The sequence below is a fragment of the Anolis sagrei genome, chromosome 1 (assembly GCF_037176765.1).
Source record: "Anolis sagrei isolate rAnoSag1 chromosome 1, rAnoSag1.mat, whole genome shotgun sequence".
Lineage (NCBI taxonomy): Eukaryota > Metazoa > Chordata > Lepidosauria > Squamata > Dactyloidae > Anolis > Anolis sagrei.
In genome coordinates, this window is record NC_090021.1 from 121184388 (window position 1) to 121199758 (window position 15371).

General features: G+C 37.1%; 1 protein-coding gene across 1 annotated transcript in view; it reads left to right on the forward strand.

The window, feature by feature from the left end:
* SH3YL1 (SH3 and SYLF domain containing 1) overlaps window positions 1-15371 on the forward strand; it is a 35122-nt gene that overhangs the window by 1360 nt on the left and 18391 nt on the right. Inside the window, exons 2-4 of the mRNA XM_060752725.2 lie at window positions 8592-8702; window positions 10892-11005; window positions 14025-14089. Coding sequence (XP_060608708.2) covers window positions 8592-8702; window positions 10892-11005; window positions 14025-14089 — 290 coding nt within the window. The remainder of the gene's footprint in view (window positions 1-8591; window positions 8703-10891; window positions 11006-14024; window positions 14090-15371) is intronic.

The following is a 15371-nucleotide window of genomic DNA, read 5'->3' on the forward strand; positions in this document are numbered from 1 at the left end:
CCACCAAACGCGCCTGCGACACAGGTGGGATCGCAAGCAGGGCCTCTCCAGATGAATGAAGGGAGCGTGTGGGTTTGTTGCTGTGGCCCAGTCTGTGTTTTGTTTGTGTATATATGTATGTTTATGTATATATGTGTGGTTTTGCACATGCATTGCAATGTATTCTTTTTTTAAAAAAAAAATTGGCCTTTTAAGTATCTTCTGCTGTTTTTCAGTGTTTTTATGAGTAACTAGTCGTCCCCTGCCACGTGTTGCTGTGGCCCACATGGGTGTTATTTGGAAGGTTTGGCCCAATTCTATTGTTGGTGGGATTCAGAATGCTCTGTGATTGCAGGTGAACTATAAATCCCAGCAGCTACAACTCCCAAATGCCAAGGTCCATTTCCCCCAAACTCCACCAGTGTTCACATATTGGCATATTGAGTATTCATGCCAAATTTGGTGCAGATCCATCATTGTTTGAGTCCACAGTGATCTATGGATGTAGGTGAACTACAACTCCAAAATCAAAGGACACTGCCCACCAAACCCTTCCAGTATTTTCTGTTGGTCATGGGAGTTCTGTGTGCCAAGTTTGGTTCAATTCCATCGTTGGAGGGGTTCAGAATGCTCTATGATTGTAGGTGAACTATAAATCCCAGCAACTACAACTCCCAACAACTACAACTCCCAAAAGACAAAATCATTTTTTTGAGTGAAAGACATACATTGGGTTGTTAGGTGTGTTGTGTCCAAATTTGGTGTCAATTCATCCAGTGGTTTTTGAGTTCTGTTAATCCCACAAACGAACATTACATTTTTATTTGTATAGATGGTCACTTATTGACATCTTGTGTCCAAATTTGGTCTCAATTCGTCCAGTGGTTTTTTTTAAGTTATGCTACTCCCACAAATGAGTTGTTGTTATTTATATAGATCAGGGGTCCTCAGACTTTTTAAATAGAGGGCCAAGTCACAGTCCCTCAAACTGTTGGAGGACTGGATTATAATTTGAAAAAAAAACCATGAATTCCTATGCACACTGCACATATCTTATTTGTAGTGCAAAAAATACTTTAAAACAATATAATAATTAAAATGAACAGTTTTAACAAATATAAACGTATTAGTATTTCGATGGGAAGTGTGGGCCTGCTTTTGGCTGATGAGACAGGATTGTTGTTGTTCTTGTTGTGTGCTTTCAAGTAGTTTCAGACTTAGGCTGACCCAGAGCAAGGGCCGCGTAAATGACCTTGGAGGACCTTAGTTTGAGGAACCCTGATATAGATTATCAGCCTTGATATTCTGGGTTATATGGCTGTGTGAAAGAGCTCTCCTTTTCCTATAGTTGTTTTCTATGCTCAATAATTTCTGCTTCTATGCTACCTCCAGAATAATTTTTATTCAAGGCGGGGGGGTGTTACCATCCTGTGGGAGGGTTCTCTCATGTCCCTGCATGGGATGCTGCAGCTTGGTTTTGATCTAGAGTACATACCATCATATAGTGTGTGTGTGTGTGTGTATGAGAAATTACATTACAAAAGGTTATTAAAACATCTGATGCCTCTATGTGTTTGTATTCACTCAAGATATTTAAGCAGATTCTACTCCTTACTACAATCATCCCCTTTTCAAATGGCCATTTTAAATATTTTATAATTTATCTAACAGGAGTAAGGGAACATGGCTGGATAAGGCATTGTTTCCATGGGTCTATCACTTTCGAGTTTATATGGGTTGCTTTTATACACACACAGAGCGAGACTAATGCTTCAATCTAGATCAGTATTACAACAGTTTTATTGTGAAGGAGCTAAAAGTGAAAGATACCTTGCCTAAGGCTAGACTTTGAGTACAAAGCTAAAGTGGGATTTGAAGTAATAACTTCTTGTTTTGCAGTATTAAGATACAGATATAAGGTTTTTTTTCATGTCAGGAGCGACTTGAGAAACCAAGTCGCATCTGGTGTGAGAGAATATCTGTTTAAGAAATGTCCAAATGGGATTAGAATTCCACATTTACAAGTGTATATTTACAAGTGTAAATATATACCCAATTCATAGTACAAATAAGAATTACTTTCACAGTTTTTTTAAAAAGTCTTACTGAAACAGTGGCAGCTATTAAGCAGCCTGAAAAGTTAAGATCACTAAAGACAAGTCTGCCCTGACACTGTACGTCATTACATTGTGTACTGTAGGCCACTGATAACAAACCTGTGAAACAATGTTTGTATTTGAATGAAGCCTTTTTTTTATCATAGAGATTTTAAACAGCATATTGGGCCAAGCTTTTGTCATGAAACACTTGACCCACTTTTTCTTTGCTCCTGTTGCCACTGGAGCAGGGTGGGGCGCCTGCTGGCTTTGATTTGGAGAGGGGTATTTTTAAAAGGGTAACCAGGTAATTATAAAATGTGGTTTCGTAATATGTTATGCTAACAAACATGCTAATAAATATAGTTGTTAGCTGCAACTATTTATTTACATTTACAGTATTTCTATACCGCTTTTCTCACCCCTAGGGGGACTCAAAGCGGTTAGATTGGACCCACTGAATCAATAGGAACTTGATATGCCAAAATTATTAAATGGTCATTTATTCAATAGCTCTACTGTAGTTGGGACTAACACTTGGATTCAGGACCTAAATAACATTTCCTATGTTCATGTCTTCTGAAATGGGGTGATATTCTAGAAACTCATATTTTTAACTTTCACACATGTATCTGTCAATCCCATAAGTTTCATGGTGATTGGCTCTAACGACTAAACTGGGAAGATCTTTCCACTTATGATCCCCACAATCATTGATATATTGATCTATAGTGGAGCCAGTTGTATGTTTATTAGATTATATTCGATTTTGGTTATAATAGATTTTTATGACTAGGAGACTTTTCTCAAATTATACATTAAAGCCAATGTTGTGAAATTTGGGGATTTGCAAACTTTTACTCATAATTTGTCTTAACTTCACTGGATTCCAATCAGTTTCTCATCCTAGTTTGCATTGCCAATTTTTAAGATCTAGGTAACTGCAGTAGATTTTGTCATCAGGATCCATTTCATCTGCCCAGGTTTGTTGAAAAAACTTTGGATTAATTCCAAGGCTTTAGACCACAGGTCTAGTGAAATGCTTTCACAGTAGTTGTGCTGGCTTTTTCTCCAAGAGAACCATTTTGTCGTTTCCCTGCGTGATATTAAAACTTTTCCCTATATTGGATGTATTACAATGTGTCAGATTTTTATTGGAAACAACTATGAGACTTGTAGATGCATATATCCCTGAGCCATGAAATTTCACTAAAAGGCCAGTGTTGCTGGATCCTTTATAGTCTCACTTCTGCCAAAAAACGTGTACTCCAAGCTAGAAAAATAAACATTTACCATTTGTTCAACTCGCTGCTTTAGTTACTTGTGAACATGCTTACCCTTAGTCACACTACAAGACTCCCATTAACCCCTAAAAACAAAAGAAATGGCCTCACTTGTAGTTTTACCTGGAGGTGACTTTTGTTTTATCCATCCTTGCTGTTGGAGAGGTTGTGTCCATTTTAAATGGAGAACATAAAATAGATGACAGACATGAATAGATGGAGGCATTAACAGAAAGGAATAGAAAATTTAAGAGATAAAAATGGAGGTAGTCATAAAAAGTAGACAAGAAGCCAGCTGTTGCCTCCATAGGCTTTATGAAAGCTTTCTGCTGGGTAAGTGCTCTTCTACTCACAAAAACTGAGGCACCCCTGCAGTATTCCATGCTGTTTTGGGAGTCCTCTATTCATCAGGGACAGCTTCATAAGGACCTGCACTAGGTCAGTGGGATGGAATAGTAGAAAGCAAGACAAAGTCATTTTGGGATGTTGCCTGATACATTTCACGCCCATCTAACATTCAGATACCATACTTCTATGTTTGTTCTTGGTTATCAACACAGCTTACACCTCAAATATTAATCATGACTCATTTGCCTTTTGGAAGGGCATCAACAACTTTTTTTTGCCCACAGAAGGGCAATGTGGAATGGGAGCATAAATCACATGTGCTGCTATAACATATCTGTGCATTTTTCTTGTGTGGGTTAGCAACGTGAGTCTGAGAAATCTATTCCAGGTTTATATGATGTTGATTTTATATTGAGACTCAGATCTTATTTATGTAAAGTTGTATCTCTGGAGTTTTGTATTGCCACTATATGTCTATGGTGTCAAATTCTTGCAAACCTTTACAGAAGTCCCATATTAGATCAAAAGACACTGCATTCCTCTGTGCTGCCCAGTGGCCCAGGCAATGTTTTGACTAGAGCATCAGACTTCTGCTGTTGGTTGGTTGGTTAATGGAAGTAGACTCAGAGAGCACTTAACTCCTTGCTGACTAACCAGATGTGCATTTGTTTCTTTGCATTACAATGTATAAATGTAATTAAAATTTAGGAGGGGAAATGCTTCCTCCTGTGAATACCTAGGGCTGGGCACATTTTAAATATGTTTCCATCTAGATGTATTTCCAAAATATTGTCTATTTCTTTCAGGCTGAGACGGTGAAGAGAACATTTTATAACAGTACCTACTTTGAGAAGTGCAATCTTTGGCGGGGGTGTAGGCTCTTATATGGCAAACTTGTTGAAATAAACAAATAACAAATTGGCAGAAGAGAGTTTATATGAATTCCTTCCTCTAAGATCCAATTTTGGGTTTTTCTTTTTGTAGTCAAAAATTCCCGGATGTTATAATGCAGAATGTTTTTCAGGGGAAGAAATAGGCAAACTAGCTTATTCTAGTTTGCCTAGAATAGCATTCTTTCCCTAGGAAAGCAGGCAACTTGAAGGCGCGCACACACACACACACGACTAGTTAATAATTGACATAAGTAGAAAATAGTATAGAAGAGTATGGTTTATAGCATTTAGGTATAGGAACAAACTGGTGGAGTATTCCTTGCTTAAGAAATGGATAGGAAACTTAAACACACACACACACACACACACACATGAAATAAATATAGGCAGAATGAAAAAAATGACACAATAGAAATGTTGTACTGCTTTGGTTAATTACTAGATTGATTTAAAACCACAGACTGCGAGAGAGAAATAAAATGTTAAATAATTCAGATAAAGCATTATTTGGGACATTGAATAGAATAGAGCATTTTTTGAATTTTCATATAAACTGTTTTGAGCATGTCACTATTAATGAGGGAAAGTTGGAAAGGAAGACAAATACTACTTTTCATGTCATAGCATGTAAAGTGATGAGAAACTGCCTTAACAATTCCAATGGAGAAGTACTTGGCCTTCTCTCTTTACAACAGCTTTGTCTGAGAAGAAGAAAAATGCACCAACCATTTCAGCTGTGATTTTATTCTGTTCTTGCAAAGTTACTCCCCAAGTGACTGACAACCAACCAAACAAAAATCTTTGCCTGCCTCTGGCACAATAAATGTAGTAACAATGCATGCAAAACTAGGAATCTTCTGCCTTTTTATGGTATCTAAAATCTGCTGTCTTACTGCCAATTTGTATGACATCTCTTTCATTATTCACTATGGTGGATGGGGGTGATGGTAATTATGTAACAAAACTGGGAGGGCCTGATTGAGGAAATGTCCTAGACCACATAAACCTTATTATTGCTAAGAACTTGTACCTGAGGCAATGGCAGGGTTTCTCGGTAACTAGTTTGCAGCACAACGTATCTCAAGTGGAGCTGTTTTTATTTTATTATATTTATTTGGTCATTCATTCAGCATTTCCTGAGAATATGTAAAAAAAATCAGATGTCCACATGCAACCTTTCAGTCCTTGGGAAGTAAAATGATAATAGTAACAGTATTATGATTTGTTAAGTTTTTGAAAGCATTGAAGGGGTAATATTACTTTCAAATTCTATAATGAGGATGACGTAAGCACTACATTTTTTGCATGACAAGTAGCGTTTACTCATTGTTGTGAACCATTACTCAAGAGAGTTCTATTTTTTCCTCTTTTTGATATTTGGAGGGTAAAAACTGAAATGTTCAAGTGATTGATTTACACATTTTTATTACTCATTACTTGATATGAAACAAACAGTGTTACTTTTCTGAGTAATGTTTTTAAACTCCGTAGACTCTGGAGAGCATACGTTCTCATTTTCATTTTGCACACAAAATGTATCCAGCACAGCTGTTGTTATATTATCTTATTCTTCAATATATTTTAGCTTCCATTCAGAAAGATTATGCTGTTTATGATGATGGCAGGGAGTTTAGTCTCTTTGTATTTAGAGTCTCATTTCAAGCTCTTTGGATGACAAAAGTAATTTGGCTTGACGTTCTTCCTGATAATATCTCATCTTTTAATTAAGTTGTCTGCATACTTTTCTGGGAAAATTCATTGGTGTGTCCTGTTTATACTGGTATAATTTTAGTTAATGAATTCTGTCTCAGGAATTAACTGTTTTATGGCCATTGGGATGTAGTAAGGATCAGACTTCAAAGAACAATGCTTAAAACTTAACCTTGAAATTCATTATACGTATATGTGTTTTTGCATACTTACTTTGTGTTAAAATCATGGAATTCTAGCAAAAAATGATCCAAAAATCCACAGATCAGTGTAAATGTACCTCGAATCTTATTTTTAAAGGAAACATTTCAATCTCTGAGCAAAATGGCAGAAGACAAAAGCTTAGATTGTCCTAGAAGAACCTAAAACAAATATTGACCCCTGCTACTCTTTCTGCCATGGTGCCACTTTGGGCTTTTTTGAATATCTGGATTGAAAAATGACAGCAGCAACCAAGGCGCCTGGGCACCCGAGGCGGTGCTGGCACTTTCCCCCCTCTGTAACATCTGTCTTCTTAGCCACAATTGCACCTGGGTGCCTCCTCCACACATCATATAGCTATTCTTTACCGTAGTTCTCACTTCATCTGTTCAGCCTTCAACATGAACACAATTATATTTCCTTTGTGGGTTGTTTGGCATCATTTTCCTTTTCTTTTCCCTATAGATCCTTTGTTACATACTCTTAAGTGTTTCCCTCAACTTATACACAGGTCATATACAAATCCATATTTTTGGCTCCCAGACCAGCTCTTGACTTATATATGAGATCAATGTATACTCAAGTATATATGGTAAAGTTAAATCAAATTATTAGCCTCCACTAAACTGCTGAAACATACATAACTATGAATGTTTTCAGTTCCAACTGATGAAAGGGCTCTTACTCTAGTTGAGAATAAAAAATCTGTTTACGTTCCAGCCCATACTATTTTTGTATGGCATGCATTTATCATTGCTACCAATGTCTCAGTACTGTATGAAATTATACTTGGAAAAGTAGTTAAATGCATAGTCCTCGAGCAGTGTTTCTCAGCCTGGGGGGTCACCAGGGGGATGTCAGAGGGGTCGCCAAAGACCATCAGAAAACAGTATTTTCTGTTGTTCATGGGAGTTTTGTGTGGGAAATTTGGCCCAGTTCTATCGTTGGTGGGGTTCAGAATGCTCTTTGATTGTAGGTGAACTGTAAATCCCAGCAACTACAACTCCTAAATGTCAAGGTCTATTTTCTCCAAACTTCAGCAGTGTTCGCATTTGGGCATATTAAGTATTTGTGCAAAATTTGGTCCACATCCATCATTGTTTGAGTCCACAGTGTTCTCTGGATATAGGTTAACTACAACTCCAAAATTCAAGGTCAATGCCCACCAAAACCTTCCAGTATTTTCTGTTAGTCATGAGAGTTCTGTGTGCCAAGTTTGGTTCAATTCCATTGTTGGTGGAGTTCAGAAAGCTCTTTGATTGTTGGTGAACTATAAATCCCAGCCACTACAACTCCCAAATGACAAAATCAATCGCCCCCAACCCGACCAGTATTCAAATGTGGGCATATCAGGTATTTGTGCCAAATTTGATCCAGTGAATGAAAATGCATCCTGCATTTCAGATATTTGCATTATGATTCATAACGGTAGCAAAATTACAGTTATGAAGTAGCCACTAAAATAATTTGATGTTTGGGGGTCACCACAACATGAGGAACTGTAGTAAGGGGGGCTTTCAAAGGGGGGCTGCATCTCTAACTGGAGTAGAAGAAGAGAGTTTTCTATAATCAGTGGTTCTCAACCTGTTGGTCACCAGGTGTTTTAGCCTAAAAATCCCAGAAATCCCAGCCAGTTTACCAGCTGATAGGATTTCTTGGAGTTGAAGGCCAAAACATCTGAGGACCCACATGTTGAGAACCAGTGGCTTAAATAAAACATTATGCTGCTGATATGTGGACAAAAATATTTTAGAGCATTCTGTCATTAACAAAACCAAGAGCTATTTGCTTTGTTACGTAAGCTATCCTAATATTTACCTTTCCTCAGATACTTTCAAACAGCAAAGCATTAATATAGTTAACCATCAAACCAACTAACTGCAATTTTGTAGCTGTATAATGCCATAATAATGTTGGGACCTAATGTATTAGGAACTCTAGCCAGATTTTTAGGAATGTATTGTACGCTGGTACAAACAAATGTTAACAGACTCTAAAATAGGGAGACATCAGTCTTGTGCCATACAGATGAAAACTTATTATAATATGCTTTCATATTACTTATCTTTTTTCATTTTAAGTGAATAATCCTATACCTTCCAATCTGAAATCAGAAGCAAAAAAAGCTGCTAAGATTTTAAGAGAGTTTACAGAAATAACTTCCAGAAATGGTCCTGACAAGATCATACCTGGTGAGTTCAAAAATCATTTTGTGGGTGAAGTTTTAAGTCTTTCCTTCAGCTTTGATGTTGTCTTGTCTCTATGAATTTATCATATTTAAATCAGGAGTCCTCAAACACTTTAAGCCGAGGGCCAGTTCACTGTGGGGGGGGGGGGGCACAACTATAGCTTGAATGGAATTCCTAGTCACTCTGCACATATCTAATTTGAAGTCCAAAAATAAGAACCATGAAAGAACAGTACAATATTTCAAATGAAGAACAATTTGAACCAATATAAACGGACCAATATTTCAGTGGGAAATGTGGACCAGCTTTTGGCTAATGGGAGAGTTAATTTGTATTGTTGTTGTGTTCCTTTAAGTAGTTTCAGACTTAGGGTGACCCTAAGTCTAAAGTTTAGGGTGGGGACCAGGGAAATTATCTTGGAGAGCCACATTTGGCCCACGGGCCTCAGTTTGGGGACCCCTGATTCAAATAGTTTGCTACATGTATTTAAATAGTAGCACTATGAAATGGATCATGTTATTAAGAAACTGTTTGTTACATGTCAAGACCCCAGATCTCTGTTAATTCTTTTTATTGGAAAAGCTGTGTCACTTTCAAGGAAACAGGAGTGAATCAAGTGGTTCCTTCTTTCTCAACCTCAATGTACTTTAAACTGGATTGTCAGAGGTCAATTCAATGATAATATTAAGAAACATTGATTTATTTCATTCCTGCCCTATTTATGCTTTGTCATTTGAAGGGAGAGTTACAAAGCAAACTTACCCATTGGTTGATGGGTAGGTAAAGAATAACCCCATACTCAGCCTCTAATCCTCACTAACCAAAAACATAATTTTGCCCCTATATCTTGTAAAAAAATGATCCAAATAATATTTTCTGTAGTATTAATAAAAAATCACAAAGTGGTAGTGTTTTCAGTTTCAGAGTGTTTCTCAGAATTCCTTGCGTGGAATTTTCCTGAAGCCAATTTGTCAGAACAGTGGACTTTTTCTATAGAGGAAATAGGAAATTGCTCATTCAGTTCTTTTTGCTAATATTACGTTGGGTCAGCAAACATCCTGAAAATTAGATGTTAGAATGTGGTTTCTGCTATTTCGCTTTCTTTTTAAAATGAATGTGCTCTTTCCCCTTTCCTTGCTTCCATTCACTCAGTCTCATTTCCTTTCCCTGTTGTTTTCCCTTCTCTCTTTCTCCTTTTATCCTTCCCTTCATTGTTCTCTCTCTCTCTGAGTGAGGTCTAAACACTACACTCATCCATACATTCACTTAAAAGTTAATCCTGTTTGGAGTACAAACTGCCTGTGTGTCTTAATGGCTGTCAGGAAGTCAACAGGAAGGTCTTAATCAGAATTTGCAAGATTTTCTGTCAAAAGGAATAGCACATTGTTTTACTTCCCTGATACTTCAAAAAGTTATATCCCAGAATCTATGTCGTGTTTGAACCTTGGGTGGTCAGTCAACATTAAGTAGGGTGATACTGGTGTCTCACATAGGGATGACTAAAAGAAAGATCTATAGAAATCGGAGAGATTTCTAAATCATCTATTGGGATTTCTGATTGATTGGCTATAGTAACATCATCATCTCACATTATACTTCTGAAATATATAAAGTTTCAAAAAATAACCTAAAAAACCTGGGACGATTTATTTCAAGTAAATATAAATACTATGCATCAGCTTTTATTATAAAAGAAGCCACCTGTTCTCTGAGTAGAGTGGTGAAAGGATTTTTTTCTTGCTGAAGGAAATGTTGACTTTAGAAAGACAGAACTTTCTAAAAATAGCTTTAAATATCTGCTAGTGTAGGTTAATGGTATGCTTACAGAAGTTAGAATGTATCAATACAATTTGAGTATTTTTCCCATTAAATCCTTTTGCTTCATATCCTTTCACATTTCACTGAATGCAAATAATGTTTTTGATGAATTCTTAAGCTTAATAAAATGTTACATTTGTATTTCTTTTACATGTTGCATAGCAAAATGCTATCAAAACTTAGGGAATTGCAGGACATTTCATTCCATGGCATAAAAATGTGGCTTAAATGAAACTTTCACTGGATTGGACCGGGAGATAACAGAGAGGGAGTGATAGTGTAATTATGCTTGACACTAACTTAATTTTTAAATTGTTTTTTTCTGTATTATTCATTAATGTTTTATCTTTACCATCTTTATGTAATTTTTATAGCCCATGTAATTGCCAAAGCAAAAGGTCTTGCAATCTTGTCTGTTATCAAGGCTGGATTTTTGGTAACTGCTCGAGGAGGCAGTGGGATTGTATTAGCTCGCCTGCCAAGTGGAAGTAAGTTTGCGCCTTTTCATTTATAAATAATTGTAATATATCAAACCTCATTGTCCTGCTGTCTCTCACAAAATCAACAGAAACAAAACAGTAAAAGTCCATGGGGCCCAAACTAAAAACATGTGCTCAATATTTTAAATTTAAAGAAGTGCTTCATATTGATCAAGCTAAAACACTGTAGAAAGACTTATCAAGGTATAACTCTTAGCCATCTCAGTTATACCTTAATAAGTCTCAACCCTTATGATATGTTTTCACAATGTATATGTACTTTTGTTAATGTATTTGGAATATAAAACCAATTTACATAATTTACATATGTAAAAGTGAAAAAATAGACAGGGATGGTAGAGAAAGTCAGCATGTCCTATCAGAGCTCAGGTATAAAAAAAAAGACAATAAAATTTAAAAGAAACAAAAATCATGTCCATGTGTGCATCTGCACTGGAAAATTAATGCAGTTTGACACCACTTTAACAGCCATGGTTGAATGCTGTGGACTCATGGGAGCTGTAGTTTTATAACACTTTCAGTCTTCTCTATCAAATAGTGTTGGTTCTTCACCAAACTACAGCCTACCAAACTACAGCTCCCATGACAGTTAAAGAGGTGTCAAACTGCATTAATTCTATATAGTGGATGTACCCCATGAGAACAGTAGTGGCTTTGTTCTGGGAAGAAGTATATACTGTTCTTTGGAGTCTAGCACTAAAAATGTTTTAACACACCCATCCCTCTAGCACTTCTGTTTCTGAAGAATCTGGTAAATGTCCTGACACTGAGACAGAATTGTGTCACCGATGTAGCTACATATTTTTGGGAAATGATCTGTGCTCTTTTGCTGGCATGTACTTAATTGTCAACTGCTATAATCTCTGAGGAGTTTACAAATGAATTGTCTCTTTGTTTTGAATCAGCCCATACTGGCAAGTAACTATTGTATAACTGCTAACCGCTATATAAAACAATTCGCTATATTGTGAAAACATTTTGGATTAAATAATCTTAGTTTTAATAAGGAAGAATTTGCAGTTCTTTTAGGTCTCATCATGCAAGATGACTGGGCCTGTGTTTTGTTCTTAAAGGATCTGTACACTAAGGAAATGCAGAGCAACTACATGAAATTTAGGTTGTCTTTCAAAACTGCCCCTGGATTACTTTGTATCTTTCTCACTGTTAATGGTTTGAAAACAATACTGGAATAACATTTTCCAGTGGTTGGTCATATCTGTAACTCCTCAAAGTGCTTTTCTTTGCAAGAAAAGTCTGCCCTCCACTTTCATAGGTTTCACTTTTGCAAATGTTATTATTTGTTGTTGCCTGTGCTCCTGCCATAACCACTTTTTAATAGGAACTTCAAGTCTTGCTAGGCGGCAACTTCATAGGATTTTACAAACCTTTACAATAAGGCTTGTAAAACCCCATTAAAAAATGGCATAGGACAGCCACAGAGGCAGCAGGGAACTGGATATACTAAAGCGTGGAGGAACTGAAGGAAACTTAGGCATGGAGGGCGGCATACTGCTGCATGTTACTGAGGTGAAACAGAGATACATGTGCTGTGCTGCAGCAGCTGCCATTCTGCCCAAGCCACTACTTCATGGGGAAATTCCCAAGTCCAGTTACTTCTGACATTTTTTTCCCTACCTTTTCCCAACTGCACCCCCAGCTCCTCCCTCTCTCAGTGTACCCATCTATTCCCACTTTTGACGCTCAGGAAAGCAGACAGAATAAGCAAGGGGAATGTGCCACCTTCCTCTGCTTTCCCACATCTGCCCTTATCTGTTAACTGGCTGCAGACCCCTGTTTATTTATTTATTTATTTATTTATTTATTTACGACATTTATATGCTGCCCTTCTCACCCCGAAGGGGACTCAGAGCAGCTTACAAGGTATATATACATACAATATATTATATTATTAGCATAGTACAATATCAGTTTTATATATTGCTATATTATACTATACCAATTATATTGTAATATTATTAGTAATATTACATGTAATATAAGTATATAATTATAATATCATATTATTATTATATTGCATTACATTATAATATTATAAATATTATATGTTTATACAATATATATTATATTATATTATTAGAATAGCATAGGAGACAAAGTTGGTGGTGTTATTGGCATTGCTCAAGTGGAATATACACATGCAGTATTGAAATTCAGGAAAAGTAAACAAGACAGCTAAAGTAGTGATGATGCACAGGGCTTGCTTTTCTTCCTCCTAATGCTATTTCACCTAGGCAACATCAATGACACCACCACCTGAGGTGCTCAAGGCTTGACGTAGCAGCCCTGGTACAGCAGCTGCAGTATGAGGAACGGATGGCCCTCGTCCTCAGCTGTCAATTTCATAGAATTTGCCTCCACCTAGAGCCACCACTTTCATGCACAAGGAAAGAAATAATGAGGTGGCCATGGAGGGTGGAAGAATGGCTCTCTGTGAAGAAATGACATGGCATCAGCCTCCATGGCCAGGCTAGCAAGTGAGGGCAAGTGAGAGAAGACAGAGGAGAGCAGCACAGTCCCACTGCTCATCCTGGCTTCCTTCCTGAGCTCCTTCCTTCTGCTATGCCCAACATTCCCACATGTGCCCTTGTCAATAGGATAAAAAAGATAGGCATGTGAACAAGCAGAGAAAGGCAAGGAGCAAGTGAGGAGAGTACAGTAGATTGAATGAGCAGGTGGATAAAAAGACAGAGGGCAAAGGACTATGGCAGTTAGCTCCTCGAGGACCACAAAGACAGTGCCCCATCTCACCTCCGGGGCTCTTGGTTTCCCTAAGAGGCTCCTGGAGGTCTTTTCATTTCCCACCCACTTTCATGGGTCAGATACATGCCTAAACCACCACAAAAGTGTGCGGCTGAATCTCTAGGTTGTAGAATGGCATGGAATTTTTTTCCAAATGCATGTTCAATAGAAATGATCAACATGCCTGTTATTAGTTATAAAATGATCATTCTGCATGGTCACTAATTATCTCCATTTCTGTGTCTAGACTGGTCGGCTCCTTCTGCAATAGGGATAGCTGGCCTGGGTGGTGGATTTGAAATTGGAATTGAGGTAAGTGTGTATGATCGCAGTGTTTTCTTAATTGCTTAATTAAAAGAATATTTTGGTGGACTGATGAAAACCCAATTCATTAATAGGCATATTTAAATAATAAAAATACTTTTAAAAAGTATAAATATGATACCTGCTGCTTCCTGTGCACATTATTCAATCATACAGTAACTTCCTTCTCCACAGCTGTTATTCTTACTCATATGCAAATCTTTGCAGAGTTGATTCAGTGATTACAATAAATATTATAAATCAAATAAAATGTAACTGTGTTTCAGCTTTATATCTTGTTGTTTTCGCATTTGTATTATTATTATTATTATTATTATTATTATTATTATTTTCATTTATATCCTGCCCTTCTCTACCTCAAAGGGGACTCAGAGCAGTGTTACAAATTAAGCAGCAATTCGATGCCAGAATGGTATAGCTTAATATACCACTCTGGAAATAACAGGCTGACCTCTAAGAAGCTCTGTACTTGTATTCTTGATATTGTAATTTACTAGAAATTCTAACTTCTGCTCATGTTCTTTGGCTGGTGTTTATAATGGCTAGTTACCAGCTGTTAGTCTGACTAAGAAATCTTTTAAGAATTCCACATGATAGGTTCTTTAGTATATTGTAAGACAGAAATATCTTGAAAGCACAACAACAGCAGCAACATACCAAATTGAAGTGCAGTATGTATATTGGAATGACATTCCTGAGTTGCTTTAGCAGCTCCACTGGTTAGTCCACTACCGTGTCATATAGTTGGTATTTGTTGTTCATGAACAAAGAAGGCTCCGTGATCCAGTTAGAACTGGTTAGTCTGCTACTGTGCTATATTGCTGGTATCGGTTGTTAATGAATAAAGAAGGCTCTTGAAATGATCCTGGGTCTTCTGGTTTCTTCACCGTAGGGTAAACAAGTTGGAATGCTCCTATAGTGAACATGCATCACTAAATTAGGATATCTGTATAAATACCAATATGTTTCTATCTACCCATTTGTCATCATATCATGCGAAAGCAGCTGAATGTTGCCTAGAGAAATTTAGACCATATGTTTGGGACAGTCTGCCTTAAGGCCTGGGCCGTGTCGTGTATGTGAAATCCTTTTTTGGGAAGCTCTGGTGGTGCACTCCCCTTCACAGTTAGATGAATTTGCACCAAATTGGAAGTGTATGGATGGTCCAACATACAATATAAGTTGTGGTCATATACAAAATTTTGTTTCAGAAGTCCATGGTGTGTAGCTATACTAATTGCCATGAAAATGGATGGACAAAGTTACTTCA